Source organism: Pelophylax lessonae (assembly GCF_965119305.1).
Source record: "Pelophylax lessonae genome assembly, chromosome: 1".
Taxonomy (NCBI): domain Eukaryota; kingdom Metazoa; phylum Chordata; class Amphibia; order Anura; family Ranidae; genus Pelophylax; species Pelophylax lessonae.
Genome location: NC_138768.1, coordinates 536,731,380 through 536,752,244, shown reverse-complemented (window position 1 = coordinate 536,752,244; position 20,865 = coordinate 536,731,380). Strand labels below are relative to the sequence as shown.

Sequence of the window (20,865 nt, the reverse complement as noted above, 5' to 3'; positions counted from 1 at the left end):
TGTTTTTTAAGTGTGTTTTCAAAGCTTCTGACATACAAAGGTGAGCACTTCTGAGCTGAGAAAGTCCTAGCCAAAGTTAAATTAGTGTTAGGCCCTTAGTGTTGTTAACTTAGCACAGTGAGCTCAATAAAATAAACATTCCTCAGGAAATTATTTGCTAGAATTTTTACCCTAGCATTTGCAGTTTATAACTTTCAGTGCTTCTGGCTCCTGCTACCTTGAACTTCCAGTCTTCGCAGCAAAGAGTGAAAACTGAATTAAAGAGGAAGTAAAGTTTCCTCTGTAACTCATACCTATAGGTAAGCCTATAATAGGGGCCCCCCTCTCCATGTTCCTTCCCCTGCACACTTTTCCATCTTCACGACCAGGACCATAGTAAGGCCACCTAATCCGCTTCACTGACCAGGTTGCCAACATGCTCCCCCCAGCGAGCTAACTGTGAGTTACTTCCACTCCTTTGGGTTCCACATCACATTCTGGAGTTTTCTGTTTTTAAGTTTTTCATTGTTCAAATACTGTCCAAAAACAATTTCTATACATTATCAGAGGGTGTTGCACCATCTTTAACTTTGTGTGTTGTCATCGACACCAACCCTTTTGGGTTCATCTAACGCTACAATGTGATTATTTTTGGTCCATTTGCATATTTCAGCATCTATCCAGGTGCTTCAATCTCATACAGCTGCTTCTTGATTCCCACATGCCATCTGTTTTTTAACACTGAAGGGGCGCAGGTCCTGTGATTTTTGAGCACTGGACTATTTTTTTGTATTTTCTATAATAAGGCTTACCTATTAGGTACTGTAAATATATCATAAACATGCATCGTTTAGGAGATATTTACTTTGCATGCAGCCAGTGACATCACTGGCACATGTGCTCTGAAGAAATGGCTGCCCGTGCCGTTCATTTAGAACCCTGTGCCGTAAACAGTGTGCATGTGTGAGAGTGACGTCATCACAGTTTCGGCCAATCAGGTGGCCAGAGGATGCGAACCCGGAAGAAAGACTGGGTATAATAAATGCTGTGTGAGCAGTGAGCAGGTGGCACTGCGGGGGCTTTGTTTTAAGGTAAGTATTTCATAATGAGCTAGTATGCGATGCATACTAGCTCATTATGCCTTTGTCTTTCAGGTTTTTATTTGTTATTTTTTGGGAGGTTTGCCACCTCTTTAAACTCTACAACTTTTTTTTTTTAAAATGGGCCCCCAGGATCTGTTATTAGTTCATAAGCAGACTTACCTGTCAAATGAGCCCCTCCAACTCTGCGCTGTCAGTGCTCTTGCTGATCACAGACACTTTGGACTGTTCAGCCACTTGATTGGCTGAACCGCAATGAGGTCACACCCATGCATCCATATGGGAGTCACATCATCATGGCACACAGTGTCACTGTACATTTAGGTTGTCAGGCAAGGAGAAGCTGTTATGACAGAGACTAGCAAACCCTGGGGCAGCAATATTGACACCAGCTTAACTGGAACATAGACAACTATTAAAAGGTAAAGAAGTGGCATACTCAGTAAACGATTAAATCATCAGCTGAAAGTGTTTAACAGAAACTGAGGGTTTAATATTTTCCTCTTTTGAGAAAAAAAATAGTTTAGTGTTGTTTTTTTTCTTACACATTTAAATGATACAGTTGCTCCAAGTTGCATGCTATTTCGATTTTCTTAGCAGAAGCATCCACATATAGTTCATTATTAGGTGCCCCATCATTAATAGCTAACCTAATAAATAAATAACCTAATTATTTTGGTTTACTGTGCATGCTCAGTAACATAAATAAGGGTAATAGTGTGATCCTGGAACACAGCATTTTTGGGACAGGGGACTGAGATGCGGGACTGTCCAAGAAAATCTGGGATAGTTGGCATCTATACTAGATGTGGGAGATCTGTTCTACTGAAAAAAAAAAAGATCTAAATGACCCATTTGTCATAAGTAGTAAAAGCTTGGAGAGTGTGCTGCTCACTGAGCACTGATTAATTAGTGCTACAGAAGAAGTGCAGATACACCAATCATTCATGAGTTTGTAACCACCTACCTAATGTTGAATAGGTCCCCATTTTGCCACCAAAACATTCATAACTCATTGAGGCATGGATAGCACTAGACTTCTGAAGGTAAGCTGTGGTATTTGACATGAAGCTGTCAGTAGGAGATCCTTTAGGTTTTGTAAGTTGCGAGGTGGGGCCTCTATGGATTTGAGTTGTTTTTCCATCACGTCCTGCTTATTACTCAATTGAGATCTGGAGATGTTGGATCTGATGTCAACACCTTAAACTTATTGTTGGCACATTATCCTGTTGAAAGAGGCCACCACCATCAGGATATACTGTTTCCACAAAGGGGTGTACTTGGTCAACAACAACATTTAGGTAGATGAAACATGTCAAGTAACGTCCACATGAATGGCAGGACCCAAGGTTTCCCTGCAGAAAATTGACCAAAGCATGACACTGTCTCTGGCAGCTTGCCTATGTGGTCCAGTTCTGATGCTCACCTGCCCATTGCAGGCTCTTTTGGCTGTGGACACAGGTTAGCGTGGGCACCCTTACTGGTCTGCAGCTCCGCAGCCTCATACACAGTAAACTGTGATGTCCATTTTACTGCTTTCAACACATCAACTTCAGGGACAGCATGTTTACTTGCTTCCTTATAAATCCCATTGAATTTCAGATGCCATTGTAATGAGATAATCAATGTTATTCACTTAACCTGTCGGTAATCATAATGTTACAGCTGATTGGTGACTTATTTAACCTTCTTAGCGGTATTCCCGATCGTGGCTCGGGGTTACATTTCAGAGCCAAAAGCGGTAACCCTGAGCCACACTCGGGGTACCGCCAGAAGCATCGCTGGATCCTGTAAAAGAGGATCCAGCGATGTATGCGAGCGATATGCGGCGGCGGATCTTCCTCCCGATCCTCTCCGTGCCCCGGCTTCCGTCTCCTGCGACGTGACGTTCGCAGGGGGGTGGAACCGGCGGCAAATTCAAATGTAAAACACACCAAACACACTGATAACATTCAAAATAAAATAAATTCACATTACATTGCCCCCCAGTGCCCTTTTCTGCAGTTTTATTGTACTTTTTATGTGTGTATATATATATATATATATATATATATATATATATATATACGTATATATATACACAGTATATATATATATATGTATACATGCATACATACTTTAACTTATTTATAGTTTTTTGTTATATTAAAATGTATGATTTTGTGTTTCAAACTTTATCATACCCAAGATGTTATAAAGAAGAACGCACAGTAAAAAAAAAAAATATGCAAATAGTTGGTTCGGGCTGCTCATTCTCAAGAATTACATGCAAAATAATGGTACCGCTTTCAGCACCTAAAATCCGTGAGAATCATACTGCCAGGGAGGTTAAGCAACAGTATGAAAAATGTAAGAATCTGCATTACAAATGTGTATACGAAAATAAAAAAAATAACACATGGGATAGCAAATAAAATGAATAAGCTGATATTGTCAATGAAATAATTTTAAATTATGCATATACTGTACATACGTACAACATAAGTTCAATATTTTGTATTTAATATTTTCTGGAATTTCGAAAGTGTGTTTTTAAATGTGGTTAGTGTGTGGGTCTAAGGCTGGAAACTTTTGTTTAAGATCAATCTTAAATAAGGAAATCTGTGAAGATTGTGACTGTATAAGGTCTGCATGGATACATGCATATGATAAATGTAATAACTGTGATTACTCACTAGAGATTATTATAAACCACTTTATGACTATACTGAAAGTTGAAAGTAAAAATATTAAACTGATATATTTACATAATGAGGCAGTTATTGAAAGTATCTACTTTATGGATTGCTGGAAACCCTTCCTGCATTTTATGCCGATTCTAGAAGCTAATAAACTCATGGACATTGCCAAAAACGATGAACATTGAGATGCCATTTTACCTTATATTAGTTTTCCTAATTTAGGTTAAAGCCCATTTCTAATTATGTTTTATTATAATTGACATATAAGGTGTTTATATTTGTATTAAATGTAGTAAAATGCTGTATCCTTAATTTGGATTTTAAAACTGTTTAGATTCCACCTGTAGGGTTCCCCTGTTTATTTGGATTGTTTATGTCTAATTTTGCTTCTGTATTTATTTTGAAAACCTAATAAAAATGTTTCAAACAAAGTGAAAAGGCACCAAAAGTAAGTGCATTCTTATAATTGGATTTGGATTTTTGGAATTGGATTTTTAACCATTTGCTGAATGCCCTATAGCACTTTTACTGCTACAGGGCAGGAGCTCAGCCCAGGATCATGTATATATACGTGATGCTTCACTTCTGCCTGCAGGGGGCAGGCGCGCCACTGGCAAGTAGCTTGTGAAGAATCTCAGCAGAGGCGATTCGTGGGTGCCGGGCACTAGATATCCTCCGGCACCTGCTGATCGTTGGTAAAGAACACAGAACAGGGAAGGGATCTGCCTATGTAAACAAGACAGATCACCATTCTGACAGGGGGAAGGGATGGATTCTGTGCAGTGCAAAGCAGGGACTAGAATCCATGACTTCCCCTATTTAAAGCAGCACATACAGTAGACATAAACACGGGCTAGGCACACAATTAACCCTTTGATTGCCCTAGATGTTTAACCCCCTTCTCAGACAGTGTTATTGGTACAGTGACAGTGCATATTTCTAGCACTGATCATTGTATTAGGGTCACTGGTTCCCACAAAGTGTCAGTGTCTGATTGTCCACCGCAATATCGCAATCCTGCTACAATTTGCTGATCGCCGCCAGTATATATATATATATATATATATATATATATATATACAGTGCCTTGCGAAAGTATTCGGCCCCCTTGAACTTTGCGACCTTTTGCCACATTTCAGGCTTCAAACATAAAGATATAAAACTGTAATTTTTTGTGAATAATCAACAACAAGTGGGACACAATCATGAAGTGGAACGAAATTTATTGGATATTTCAAACTTTGTTAACAAATAAAAAACTGAAAAATTGGGCGTGCAAAATGATTCAGCCCCCTTAAGTTAATACTTTGTAGCGCCACCTTTTGCTGCGATTACAGCTGTAAGTTGCTTGGGGTATGTCTCTATCAGTTTTGCACATCGAGAGACTGAAATTTTTGCCCATTCCTCCTTGCAAAACAGCTCGAGCTCAGTGAGGTTGGATGGAGAGCGTTTGTGAACAGCAGTTTTCAGTTCTTTCCACAGATTCTCGATTGGATTCAGGTCTGGACTTTGACTTGGCCATTCTAACACCTGGATATGTTTATTTGTGAACCATTCCATTGTAGATTTTGCTTTATGTTTTGGATCATTGTCTTGTTGGAAGACAAATCTCCATCCCAGTCTCGGTCTTTTGCAGACTCCATCAGGTTTTCTTCCAGAATGGTCCTGTATTTGACTCCATCCATCTTCCCATCAATTTTACCCATCTTCCCTGTCCCTGCTGAAGAAAAGCAGGCCCAAACCATGATGCTGCCACCACCATGTTTGACAGTGGGGATGGTGTGTTCAGGGTGATGAGCCGTGTTGCTTTTACGCCAAACATAACGTTTTGCATTGTTGCCAAAAAGTTTGATTTTGGTTTCATCTGACCAGAGCACCTTCTTCCACATGTTTGGTGTGTCTCCCAGGTGGCTTGTGGCAAACTTCAAACGACACTTTTTATGGATATCTTTAAGAAATGGCTTTCTTCTTGCCACTCTTCCATAAAGGCCAGATTTGTGCAGTATACGACTGATTGTTGTCCTATGGACAGAGTCTCCCACCTCAGCTGTAGATCTCTGCAGTTCATCCAGAGTGATCATGGGCCTCTTGGCTGCATCTCTGATCAGTCTTCTCCTTGTATGAGCTGAAAGTTTAGAGGGACGGCCAGGTCTTCGTAGATTTGCAGTGGTCTGATACTCCTTCCATTTCAATATTATCACTTGCACAGTGCTCCTTGGAATGTTTAAAGCTTGGCAAATCTTTTTGTATCTAAATCCGGCTTTAAACTTCTCCACAACAGTATTTTGGACCTGCCTGGTGTGTTCCTTGTTCTTCATGATGCTCTCTGCGCTTTAAACGGACCTCTGAGACTATCACAGTGCAGGTGCATTTATACGGAGACTTGATTACACACAGGTGGATTCTATTTATCATCATTAGTCATTTAGGTCAACATTGTCTAGTGCTATCCATGCCTCAATGAGTTATGAATGTTTTGGTGGCAAAATGGGGACCTATTCAACATTAGGTAGGTGGTTACAAACTCATGAATGATTGGTGTATCTGCACTTCTTCTGTAGCACTAATTAATCAGTGCTCAGTGAGCAGCACACTCTCCAAGCTTTTACTACTTATGACAAATGGGTCATTTAGATCTTTTTTTTTTTTTCAGTAGAACAGATCTCCCACATCTAGTATAGATGCCAACTATCCCAGATTTTCTTGGACAGTCCCGCATCTCAGTCCCCTGTCCCAAAAATGCTGTGTTCCAGGATCACACTATTACCCTTATTTATGTTACTGAGCATGCACAGTAAACCAAAATAATTAGGTTATTTATTTATTAGGTTAGCTATTAATGATGGGGCACCTAATAATGAACTATATGTGGATGCTTCTGCTAAGAAAATCGAAATAGCATGCAACTTGGAGCAACTGTATCATTTAAATGTGTAAGAAAAAAAACAACACTAAACTATTTTTTTTCTCAAAAGAGGAAAATATTAAACCCTCAGTTTCTGTTAAACACTTTCAGCTGATGATTTAATCGCTTACTGAGTATGCCACTTCTTTATCTTTTAATAGTTGTCTATGTTCCAGTTAAGCTGGTGTCAATATTGCTGCCCCAGGGTTTGCTAGTCTCTGTCATAACAGCTTCTCCTTGCCTGACAACCTAAATGTACAGTGACACTGTGTGCCATGATGATGTGACTCCCATATGGATGCATGGGTGTGACCTCATTGCGGTTCAGCCAATCAAGTGGCTGAACAGTCCAAAGTGTCTGTGATCAGCAAGAGCACTGACAGCGCAGAGTTGGAGGGGCTCATTTGACAGGTAAGTCTGCTTATGAACTAATAACAGATCCTGGGGGCCCATTTAAAAAAAAAAAAAGTTGTAGAGTTTAAAGAGGTGGCAAACCTCCCAAAAAATAACAAATAAAAACCTGAAAGACAAAGGCATAATGAGCTAGTATGCATCGCATACTAGCTCATTATGAAATACTTACCTTAAAATAAAGCCCTCGCAGTGCCACCTGCTCACTGCTCACACAGCATTTATCTATACCCAGTCTTTCTTCCGGGTTCGCATCCTCTGGCCACCTTATTGGCCGAAACTGTGATGACGTCACTCTCACACATGCACACTGTTTACGGCACAGGGTTCTAAATGAACGGCACGGGCAGCCATTTCTTCAGAGCACATGTGCCAGTGATGTCACTGGCTGCATGCAAAGTAAATATCTCCTAAACGATGCATGTTTATGATATATTTACAGTACCTAATAGGTAAGCCTTATTATAGAAAATACAAAACAATAGTCCAGTGCTCAAAAATCACAGGACCTGCGCCCCTTCAGTGTTAAAAAACAGATGGCATGTGGGAATCAAGAAGCAGCTGTATGAGATTGAAGCACCTGGATAGATGCTGAAATATGCAAATGGACCAAAAATAATCACATTGTAGCGTTAGATGAACCCAAAAGGGTTGGTGTCGATGACAACACACAAAGTTAAAGATGGTGCAACACCCTCTGATAATGTATAGAAATTGTTTTTGGACAGTATTTGAACAATGAAAAACTTAAAAACAGAAAACTCCAGAATGTGATGTGGAACCCAAAGGAGTGGAAGTAACTCACAGTTAGCTCGCTGGGGGGAGCATGTTGGCAACCTGGTCAGTGAAGCGGATTAGGTGGCCTTACTATGGTCCTGGTCGTGAAGATGGAAAAGTGTGCAGGGGAAGGAACATGGAGAGGGGGGCCCCTATTATAGGCTTACCTATAGGTATGAGTTACAGAGGAAACTTTACTTCCTCTTTAATTCAGTTTTCACTCTTTGCTGCGAAGACTGGAAGTTCAAGGTAGCAGGAGCCAGAAGCACTGAAAGTTATAAACTGCAAATGCTAGGGTAAAAATTCTAGCAAATAATTTCCTGAGGAATGTTTATTTTATTGAGCTCACTGTGCTAAGTTAACAACACTAAGGGCCTAACACTAATTTAACTTTGGCTAGGACTTTCTCAGCTCAGAAGTGCTCACCTTTGTATGTCAGAAGCTTTGAAAACACACTTAAAAAACAGCTTTTCAAACTTCCACAAAGCTGCCAAGCAAAGTTGTTTATGAGTCTAAATATCTTCCTTCTAGGTGCTGTCTGTTCAGTGCTTTATAGGCTGGGAGTTTGACTGCTTTTCCCTATCTATAGAAGAAGTTTCTGAAAATTAGGAAGGGAAGTTCAAATGGCCAGCCTGAATATCAAGCAGGGCGTAGCCAATTCCTGGAGGGGTGTGCCTAGTTGGTGGCTGGGATGCTGTTAAATAGTCTGAAGCCCTGAGGAGATTGTCTTTTCCCCTCCTGATGAAATCAATCAGTGAGCTTAGAGTGGGAGAGAGAGACCTGCGGCATACGTTCACGGAGACCCAGTTGGACCACTTGTACAGTCTTAAGCCTCGTACACACGTACCGATTGTCGGCCGTAAATATTCGGCCGACGACCGATCGGCAGATTGTAGGCTTGTTAGTATGATGCTTCCGACAGCCGACAGCGCATTTTCGGCCGAACAGAATCTGTCGTGCAGGCATTAAAATTTTTGTTGGCCAACACCAGAACGGCCAATTGTTCGCCAGTCAGTACAGATTTCGGCTGACAGACAGCAGATTAGCAAGACTGGGCATGCTTAGAAAAGAAAAAAGACAAGGAAAGTTAACCATCACATGACATCACTTCTGCAGTCGGCTGTTGTTGGCCGACAAAATTCGTGTGCAGTCTTTTGCAGTTTTCAACAGACACGACAGCCCTGGACAAAAGACCAGATTTGTGCAGTATACGACTGATTGTTGTCCTATGGACAGAGTCTCCCACCTCAGCTGTAGATCTCTGCAGTTCATCCAGAGTGATCATGGGCCTCTTGGCTGCATCTCTGATCAGTCTTCTCCTTGTATGAGCTGAAAGTTTAGAGGGACGGCCAGGTCTTCGTAGATTTGCAGTGGTCTGATACTCCTTCCATTTCAATATTATCACTTGCACAGTGCTCCTTGGAATGTTTAAAGCTTGGCAAATCTTTTTGTATCTAAATCCGGCTTTAAACTTCTCCACAACAGTATTTTGGACCTGCCTGGTGTGTTCCTTGTTCTTCATGATGCTCTCTGCGCTTTAAACGGACCTCTGAGACTATCACAGTGCAGGTGCATTTATACGGAGACTTGATTACACACAGGTGGATTCTATTTATCATCATTAGTCATTTAGGTCAACATTGGATCATTCAGAGATCCTCACTGAACTTCTGGAGAGAGTTTGCTGCACTGAAAGTAAAGGGGCTGAATAATTTTGCACGCCCAATTTTTCAGTTTTTTATTTGTTAACAAAGTTTGAAATATCCAATAAATTTAGTTCCACTTCATGATTGTGTCCCACTTGTTGTTGATTCTTTGCAAAAAATTACAGTTTTATATCTTTATGTTTGAAGCCTGAAATGTGGCAAAAGGTCGCAAAGTTCATTGGGGGCTGAATACTTTTGCAAGGCACTGTATATGTATATAAATATATATATATACATATATACAATATATACTAAGTAATTTTATTGCAAAAAATATTGATTTTAACTTGTAAACAACAAATGTCAGAAATAGGCCTGGTCTTGAAGTGGCAGCCCTGGGAAAGTAAGACCACTGTTCTCACACAGCCATCGGTAGGAGTTTATTTCCATCCATTGGAATGAAGAAGGCATGCAGAAGCAATGGATGCACTGCCTGCTCAGTCCTACACAACCTTTCTTAATAAATAGAGCAACAAAGTGAAAGTCTGTAGAGCAGAGCTGAAGCTATGCATTTAACACAGCTCGGGATACTTATGGGGAGTGGGCATAAAGTTATATATTTTAAATTTGGAATCGAAAAACATGGTCCTACAGATTTTCATCCACCAACAAATTGCATGAGCAAAACACAGATTTGCTTTAACCACTTCTGGACCGGAAGATTTTACCCCCTTAATGACCAGGCCATTTTTTGAGATTCAGCACTGCGTTATTTTACCAGACAATTGCGCGGTTGTGCGATGCTGCACCTAAATAAAATTGATGTCATTTTTTTTTCCCACAAATAGAGCTTTCCTCTGGTGGTATTTGATCACCTCTACAATTTTTATTTTTTGCGCTATAAGCAAAAAAAAGAGCGACAATTCTGAAATAAAAAACAATATTTTTCACATTCTGCTATACAACATTCCCAAATAAAAATATTTAAACATCAATTTTTTTTTTCATTTTAGGCCAATATGTATTCTGCTATATATTTTTGGTAAAAAAAAATCCCAATAAGCGTATTTTAATTGGTTTGCGCAAACGTTATTGCGTCTACAAACTAGGGGAAAGATTTGTAAATTTTTTACTAGTAATTGTGGTGATCAGCGATTTTTAGCGAAACTGCGACATTGCGGTGGACAGATCGGACCCCTAACTGACACTTTTGGGGGGCCAGTGAAATTACTACAGTAATCAGTACTAAAAATATGCACTGTTACTGTAATAATGACACTAGCAGGGAAGGGGTTAACCCAGGGCTGCTCAAAGGGTTAAATGTATGCCAAGGGGGTGTTTTCCAACTTTGAGGGGGACGGGGCTTTGGAATCAACACAGAGACCTGTGATCCTAAATAGGAGGAACACAAGTGCTTTGTGTTGATACCAGAGAGAACAACGGTCTGCTGTGTTTACAACATCAGACCGCCGTTCTCTCTCGACAGGGAGCGATCGTGGGTGCCCGGCAGCAATCGCGCAGCCAAGCCAGCCTACCGCAGTATATCTACGGCAGGAGGTCGGCAAGTGGTTAAGATTAGTCCAATTCAGATGCATTATAGCATGACTGCATTCGCACAGAAAAAAAAATACTTTGGATTATGCTAACTATGTCTTTAACCTGTAAATGTATTAACTGTTTGTCATTTTAGTTACATCATATGCAAAACACTAAAGCATATTATTCATTATCATTGTTTTCCTATTTTTCAGGATATTGTCAAGTGCAGGAAAAGAACTGAAGGATAATTTCCTGAAGGCATTAGCCCTTAGGGAAGAAGCCAACCGCAACGGGAAGATGACTGTGAGTACAGCATTTTGGATTGTCAACAGCTTACTGTACATTGGAAAACCGTGCTGAAGGATATACTAATCGAGAAACATTTTTATTGTCTACAGTCACACAATGCTGAAATTTTACTGTATCAGCTGATTTAGTCAGAAGAATGTTTAGAATGTAATATACTCTTGGCTTACTTTTTATAAACGCGTGCTCTTTTTTGCAGTTTTAGATTAGTTATTTGCTGTGCCCACTCCACGGGCCTATAGTTGTCACTGTAGTTTGGACATTGCTGTAGTTGTCACTGTAGTTTGGACATTGCTAAGCGACAAAAAATAAAAAAAATTCTGCGCCAACAAATTAGGAAGGAAATCTTGGTTTGTGTGGCAGGTGATATCCCAGATTACTGCTATTTTGCTGTATGTCTCAGCTACTGTGTCTATCTACCTTCAGTTAAAAATGAGTTGTCTTCAAGTGTGTACCAGATAGGGAGGTAAGAATGAGTACCTCCTTGCTTTGTCTAATGCTGGCCATACACTAGCCGAAAGATCGTTCGAAAATCTGTCATTTGGTCCGTTCATTCATTTAATTTAATTTTGGTACAAATAGTACCATTTCCAATGGTTGTTTGTAACATGGGAACCTTTCTTATCCTCTGCCATAGCTCTCTCCCTAGCTTTCCCCATTCCACCCACCAATAGGGGCTGAGCCCTGTCTGATCTGTCTGCCCCATTATAATCTAATTCACCCTCCCCCTCAATCCTAGTTTAAAAACTCCTCCAGCCTTCCCATAAACCTCTCCCTAGCACAAAAGACCTCCTTCCATTTAGGTGCAAGCCATCTTTAGCATAAAGGTTGCACCCCAATGAAAAGTGAGCCCAGTGCTCTAAAAACCCAAATCCCTCCTTCTTACACCAGGTCTTTAGCCATGCATTCAGCTCCCTCATCTCCCCCTGTCTTTCCTGTGTTACGCATGGCACTGGCAATATTTCAGAGAATATCACCTTGGAGGTCCTTCCCTTATAGGCACAAATATAGGCAGAAATAGAAAATCGGTTTGAACTTTTCAGAGCTGAAAAATCAAAGGAACAGTTTGGAAAATTCTGCCAAACGAACAACGAATTGAAAGGTTAAAGTGTTTCTCGCCCAAACTGTTTGCACTAGGCATATGTGACGAAATGAACAACAAAAAACGTATTAATTTATGTCCATTAAACAATTTATCAAAATTTGGTAATTACATGATGAAGGCATGATCATCTGCTTTCACGGCTGAGTGTTCGTTTTTCAAAAATGAGTTTGAACGATTTTTCGTATAGTGTGTGACCAGCATTAAAATCAGATAATTAAAATGACCCGGACCAGCTGATTCAAGAGAAAGGAGTCCACATTCCAAAAGTATCAGCCTATGCTAAAGTCGTGTGCTACTCTTTTACTCATCTGCAGTCAATGGATCTGTATAAATCCTGGAAATAGGGGGCTATGTGCATCTTTTTTTAGGGAATGTACGGTAAGGTTTTGTGCCTCACCCCCAACTGGTGTTCAATTTAAAGGATCCACTGGAACAGCCTGATCCTTAAATCCCAGGTAATATTTACTAAGAAAGTGTTGGTGTTTCACTAGCGGTGGTTGGCGCCGGTTTGAGTTCGTCCCACGCAGGCAAAAGGTTGTCACTTGGCGTGCAGCGGGCCAATCGGAGCTCTGTATTGGTTTCTCGGTGCCAGAGCATCGCAGTCTGTTCCCGGGCCCTGAAAAGTGTGAAGAGCGGGGACAGAGGCAGAGGAGGCCCGGCCTCGGTGTGTGGTGCCCTGAATGCACACACATTTTTATCTATGGATGGCCATCAGTGAAGGAGATTGTATAACCTGTTGGGGCCAGTCTAATCCTAAAGTGTAGGATAACAGCAGGCTTTCTGCTAATTTCTTTCTGGTAAGCAGCCACCCATTTTTTGTTTTGGTCATGGTGTGGTGGGGTCGTATGCAGCACTGGATATCACAGAATATGTGAATTCACTTAATATGAAGTAATTGCTTGTTGAACTTCACTTCATTTATATCACACTGTTCACTAGTGACTTTTTTTAACTTTTTTTGCACGTCACTGTTTTCATGGCACCATTTACAGTTTACTTCTTCACACTTTTGTGATATATGGTTAACCATTTTTAAGGAAAATTATTGTTATATAGATTTTTTTCTTGATATGTTTTTTGTTACTGTCACAATTTATTATATTTGTTCATGTACATTTATTTTGAGCGCATTAATTTATTTTCACTTATTCACTTTTCTCCCAGTGTTCAGGGAGCACTAGGTGCTGCCCATTTGTTGCCGGGCTAGCGCATTCTTTCCAGCATTTAACAATAATTACTGAGACACTGGCCCAGAACACATATAGAAGCAACAGCAGCCCCGGATTTTGTTTTCATGATAGACCATCATTAACTGATCTCAGTGCAGTAAAATGATTTCTGCTTAAAATAATGATATTATTCATAGAAGTGCAGCCCTCTAAGATTTGGGCAATGGTCAGCTTTCCTACCTTCAAAATCTCCATCCCTTCAGTTCTGCTCCTTCTCTAGTTGGACACTCCACTCCCAGACCCTGATACCTACTTTGACCCCTCTCAACAACACAACAAATCAAATTTGTACCTCATGATATTGTAATATCGATCCTAACCAGTTTACTTCTTAGACCGTTGCTTATGTTTTACATTGTTAACCAATGATATGTTTATTGTTAACACTAATAGCTCACTATTATGCTTATGTGACTCTATAACCTGTTATTGCAATTAATAATGGCTTCTCAATGTGATCAAAATGTTCTCTCTTTTCTCTTTACAAAATAAAGATCAATGGTTAAAAAAAAAAAAATATGATATTATAAAAAAAATAAGGAATCTTGTGCACACTGTACAAATAAGCTGCAAGCAAAAACTCAAAAATCTGCTGCTCTAAAAAAATTGTAAAAAATAAATCAATGAATTGAATTATTGAATTTATTGAATATGAAACTGGGGTCCCATACACCTCCTTATCCTCTCCCGCCTCTCTCATTCCCTACTCCAACCACTCTCCCCCTCCCTTCCTTTTCATTCTGCTTTCCTCTCTATTTACCCTACCTTTCCTCTTTCCATAGTACATAGTAGTTGAGGTTGAATAAAGACAATAGTCCATCCAGTTCAACCTGTGTAGGTGTGTGTGGACGTATTCATTTCACATACCCCTGAATGTTTTGATCTTGGAGATGTATGTCCAAGAGTCTTTTAAAAGTAGCCATACTCCCCGCAGTTACTTCCATTTGTGGTAGGGAATTCCACAGACTTGTAGCCCTTACTGTAAAGAACCCCCCTGAGTTTAAAACGCTTCTCTTCTAATCGCATTGTATGGCCTCGTGTCCTCGTACATTCCTTGCGACTGAATAGTTTTTTTTCTATGTTGAGATCACCGTTGAGGTATTTTATATTTATATATTTTAAATATATATAATTTTATATTTGTGTGTGTGTGTATTTTTTTTTTCTCTGTGAGTTGAACAGGATAAACGTGTGTCTATTTTCAACCAGACTAACTGTGTACTGTAACTATGTTACATAGTTACATAGTAGTTGAGGTTGAATAAAGGCATCAGTCCACAGTTCAACCTGTACAGGCGTGTGTGTGTCAGTGGCCTGCTCATTTCCCATAACCCTCAATGTTGTGATCTGTGAGATGCACATCTAAGAGTCTTTTAAAAGTAGCCATACTCCCTGCAGCTACCACCAATTGTGGAAGAGAGTTCCACATTCTCACCGCCCTTACAGTGAAGGACCTCTTACGCATCTCAAGGTTAAACCACCTCTCCTCTTATCTCATTGTGTGGCCACGTGTCTTCTTGCACTCCTTGGAACTAAATCGTTTTCTACCTATGCTAGGATGCCATTGAGATATTTGTAAATCACTATCATGTCCCCTCTCAGGCATCTCCTCTCCAAGGAGAATAAATTAAGCACTTGTAATCGCTCCTCATAATTATGGTCCTCCAATCCCCTAGTTAGTTTAGTTGCCCTTCTTTGGACTCTTTCCAGTTCCAGCATATCCTTTCTGAGGATTGGCGACTAGAACTGGACAGAATACTCCAGGTGTGGCTGGACCAGGGTTTTATAAAGTGGTAGGATTATAGCTTTATCTCTGGAGTATATCCCCATTCTTATGCATGCTAATATTCTGCCGGCTTTGACAGCTGCAGCTTGACATTGTATGCTATTACTTAGTCTATCTTCCACTAGAACCCCCAAAATCCTTCTCCATTCTGGATTCCTCCTGAGAATCCCCCCCTAGAGCATAATTTGCTCTTATGTTTTTGCTCCCTAAGTGTAATACCTTACACTTCTCTACATTAAATCTCCTTTGCCACGTAGTTGCCCACTCTGTTATTTTGTTCAGGCCATCAGGCCATTCTGTAGGATTTCTATATCTTGATGAGAAGTTATTGCCCTGCATATCTTTGTGTCATCTGTGAAAACTGAGATTTAGCTACTGATTCCATCCTCTGTTATTGATAAATAAATTAAACAAATTTGGTCCCAGGACTGAGCCCTGGGGGACACATTATTTGTCACCACCCTCTGGACACGCCCATGTAACCAGTTTTCTATCCAAGAATAAACCTTGAGGTTGATGCCTGCAGACCTTAGCTTGTAGATTAAGCGTTTCAACAGTGTTGAATGTCTTAACTAAATCCAGATACACCACATCCACAGGTCTCCCCCTATCTAGCTCACAGCTCACCTCCTCGTAAAATGTTAGCAGATTGGTTTGGCAAGAGCGTCCTTTTGTGAACCGGTGCTGATTACTGCTGATGATACTGTTGTCCATAGCAAATTCATGGATGTAGTCCCTTATCAACCCTTCCAATAATTTACATACAATTGATGTCAGGCTGACCGGTTTATAGTTTCCTGGAAAATCCCTCCTCCCTTTATTGAATATTGGTATCACATTAGCTTTCCTCCAGTCACCCGGTATAGTTCCTGTCAATATACTGTTTGTGAAGATTAGGAACAACGGTCTAGATATAACCCTACTGAGTTCCTTGAGTACTCTCGGGTGCAAGCCATCTGGTCCAGACGATTTATTAGTATTAATGCTATCAAGTCTTTCCTTGATTTTGCCCTCTGATAGCCACTGCTGCAAGTCTTGTGGTGTTGTGCTAACCAGACAGTCCTGGTCTGTATACCCCTCCTTTTCGTGTGTAAAAACTGAGGAGAAGAAAGTATTTAGCACAGTTGCCTTCTCTGTGTCTTCTGTAACCATCCTCCCATCATTGTTAATTTATGTGTGCAACATGCTCTGACCTCGCTTTTTTGCTATTAATGTATTTAAAGAATTTCTTAGGGTTTTTTTACTCTCCTCTGCTATGTGTCTTTCGAAATCATTTTTAACCGTCCTGATTCCGTTTTTACATTTCTTGTTAGATTCCTTGTATTAGTGAAAAGCTGATAATGTTTTTACATTACTGTTTAGCCACCCTGGTTTTACCTTTGCTCTTCTAAATTTATTTCCCATTGGAATGTAATTTGCTGCCTAATATATCTCACCCACTTTCAGGTGCAATGGTCATGAGTTATTCAATGTCACTTTACCTGTCAGTAGTTATAATGTTAGGCTGATCAGTGTATGGTTTTAAGTACTGCCTCGGTGTAATTACACATATTGGTTCAATGATTTATTCTTTACATTTTATGAGTACAGCATATATTGTACACAATATGATACATTTATTGTACACAATATGATATGATTTACTATGATGCTTCACATTTCACTGGTTCGTTCCCCTTCACATTGTTCAATATGCAATATTATGTGCAGTTTTTGCTAATGTCCAAGGGAGAGTTCTGGATACAGAAGAGCATCCGAAGCAATGGGTTGTTTGGGCAGAGCTCTGGCTGCATCTGAACTTCCCTTGGCAAGGGCAGACCTATTGGCAAAGCAGTAGAAAACAATAGGCAGCTGTGAATTTTTCGCTGCAATAACAAATCGTTGATTATGGCCACCATTCAGCTCAGTACATGCTTTTAGACTTGTTTGCAGAGTGCTTGACCGAGGTCATATATTTATGCCAAGAGCTCTTTTGTAAGAGACACAGGGGCCCCTATTTTAATTCTGTACGAGGACCCCGTGGTTTGTAGTTAAATTTTATATTCTGATACTGAAAGACTTATACAGTAGCATTCATTAATGAAAAGCCTTGATGTTCATTTATGGTGATTCAGTCAGACACCCATCATGCTTGTTCTCTTTGACACGAAACACTCTGATCAGAGCAGACAGCTCACATGTAAGTTGAATCTGTGTAGCTATTCTCCTTTGACATAGAGATTTGACTATTGGCTGTGACATTAAGAGCTCTATTGAGTACCGCAAGGGGGAAGCACGTCTGATAGCAGCAAAGTGTGTTCTGGACTACTGATAGATGTAAAATGGTATGTGTAATGAAAAGGCATTCATTGAAAGCTCACCAGTCAGCCTGACATAACGTTATGAGAAAGTGATAGGTATGTCTTACAGATCCATTCATCCATACTTCATGGAGAGAACGTTAAACCAATATTTGTATAATTGCACATACGTTCCACGTTTATTTTTGAGAAACGTATATCTGATCTATTGCATAAGATAATAATTTGGCTTTCCTCTAATGTGGCATTGGAATTACGCAAGTTGTAAATGGTTAGGTTCGTCTGGCTACTTTGATTCTTGGAATACCTCTCTGAGCCATTTTATCACATTAAATTGGTCTTTCCTGCTCAAACACATTTAAAAATAGTTAAGTGATTCAGTGATAACAGGGAGCCTGTCAAGGTACAGATACAGCTAAATAAATATAGCGCAGTTTTTTTTTTTTTTTGGGGGGGTTATATATAAATGCATTTCTATAATGGATTCTATAATGCTTTTTGTAGATTACATTCTTATAATATAACACTTCTGGGAATTGGCATTTCTGTTCATTTTATCTCCACTAACAGCTTGTGATGCAACTGATGAATCCTAACGTCCCTATCTTTAGAGTACATTGTCCTATTCACAAACTTTCTGTGTTTTAAATTACACCATTCAAGTTATCCCTTTTATTCATACAGGTTATCCTTTATTATTCATGCAAAGTAGGTTACAAATCAAAAGGAATGATTTGGCATTTATTTTCAAAGTGTTCACAAAATGGGAACATTGGAGCAGATGCCAATGTAATTATTAGGGAAAACTCATTAATGAAATGCTAGTATTAATTTTTTTTTTATTATTTTCATCAAGTACCTTGATGACGCCGTGTGAGAGGGGAAAACACGTTGACATAATTTCCGGTTCCGAGTTGTAACGATGTCACTGCGGTGGAATGCATGGTAGTTATGGCGTTCGCTGAAGCATATTGCTGTTTTACTACTACCATGGGGGGGGGGGGTCTGTGGGGGGTCCATTGTTTCTGGTAAGGAGGGACACAAAAGGGGGGTGTGTGTCACATCACGGAATAAATTTATGTGGAGCACTTCAGCACTTTTAAGAAGATTGGAGCACAAGAGCACTTTATATTGATTACATCGCTTTATTTGGACTTTATATATATATATATATATATATATATATATATATATAATGCTAGTGCTGTTTTATATATATTCTGAGGGGCTTAGCTCGGCAGTGGGTGTGTATGACCTTCTGGAAGAAAATGAGGCACAGCATACAGTTTTAAAGTTGAAAAACAAAAAGGCAACAAACAAAAACATAGGTTCACATAGGTTGAACTGGATGGACTTGTGTCTTTTTTCAGCCTCACTAACTATGTAAAAAAAAGAAAACAAGAAAATATGAAAATAAACCCTTGCCAATTTGGCAACTCACTACACAAGATGTCTACCTAGGTAACAACTAGATGCAGCCTTGTGCTGCCTCTAGCACCTATCTCCCTGTCTAAAGCTGGCCAAACACTAGCCAAAAAATCGTTTGAAATAATTTTCGAAAAAAGCAAAAAATCAGCCGTGAGAGCTGATGATCGTGCCATCATGTAAAGACCGAATTTCGATTGATAAATCGTTCAATGGACATAAATAAATCAGTTTTTCGTTCAGTTTGTCACATATACCTAGTGCAAACAGTTCGGGCAAGAAACTCATTAACCTTTTAATTTATTGTTTGTTCGGCAGAATTTTCCAAATGTTCCTTCAAATTTTCGGCTCTGAAAAGTTAAAACAGATTTTTTATTTGTGCCTATTAACTGGACGAAAAAGGAACGAATGGACCAAATGATAGATTTTCAATCAATTTTTCGGCTAGTGTGTGGTCAGCATTATAGGTCTGCCACACAGGCTGTCTCACCGCACAAGTAGGTCTCAAGCTCGCCTGTTTACACAGGCAACAAACTGGTTCCAGGGTGGAGCCCCTCACTAGGCATGCTGGGAATTTTTGTAAAGAACCTAATGAGCCAACTCACCTCAGCTGGTCTCCTTACCTCTACCACTTGAGAACTCAGTACTTCCCCCTAGTGGAACAACTCCACATACAGTCTAAATCTAGGACACACATATATCCCATCCTGGATGCAGCCAGGCGATTTTACCTGTCTGCTATCACAATATATTTTTTTCATGTTTACAAGTGATTCACGCTTGGTGCACAGCTGCTAATAATTAATTTTTCACTTCATTTCACCATAGCGCGAGTACATTTTTTTTATGGATCGAACAATTATCAGCAATGCTGATATATCGGGGGCCGATATGCACTTTCCCCGACATATCAGAATCGGCCCGGAGGTTACCGATATTGCAGATATTTCTGGAAAGTGCTTGTACCAGAGTGATGCCTGCAGCTAGAGGCATCACCCTGGTACCGGCGTCCATAGCCCACAGTCGGCTGTCTTGTAATGACAACCAATGCAGCTTAGAAGCCGCTCGGCTGTCATTACAAGGAGTGGGAGGGGGCGTCCCCCCCCCCCAGCCGCCTTCTGTGGCTTTCCCGGGTGTCCCGTCCCATGGCCACCAAAGAGAAGACCTGATCAAAGCTGCATTCGGCTCTGATCGGGTCTCCATGCAAAAACCCAGAAGTGATGTCATGACATCACTTCCTGGTACTCGGCGGCAAATTCAAAAAAATGTGAGCATTCAAAACAGCCAAACTTGGCTTTTTGAATGCTTTTAAGTAAAGAGGAGAGGTTTGGGGTCTTTTAGACCCCCAGATCCCTCCACCAGAGTACCTGTGGGAAAAAAAAAATTAAATATCCGAAAATATCGGCCAATATCGGCCGATACCGATGACCAAAATATCGGTATCAGCAATAAAAAAAACGATATCGGTCGATCTCTAATATTTTTATACCAATATTACTTTATGCCACTTTAGGCTGAATTCACACCTGAGTCTTGGGGGAACTTTTCACATTTTGTGAACATTTCTACTCACCGTGCATAGCGCAGCCTGTTCACTGTGACATCAGCCAACAGCAGTGTTGGTTAAATCTGGGACACAGGAGTGCAGAACTAACTGGACTCTTGTCATCCCTAGG

The 20,865-nt window shown here is 40.1% G+C and overlaps 1 protein-coding gene across 1 annotated transcript in view; it reads left to right on the top strand.

The window, feature by feature from the left end:
- The window catches only part of CFAP299 (cilia and flagella associated protein 299), a 738,453-nt gene that overhangs the window by 195,654 nt on the left and 521,934 nt on the right, over positions 1 to 20,865 (top strand). The window contains exon 3 of the mRNA XM_082261915.1: positions 11,251 to 11,341. Within this exon, the coding sequence (XP_082118041.1) occupies positions 11,251 to 11,341 (91 nt within the window). The remainder of the gene's footprint in view (positions 1 to 11,250; positions 11,342 to 20,865) is intronic.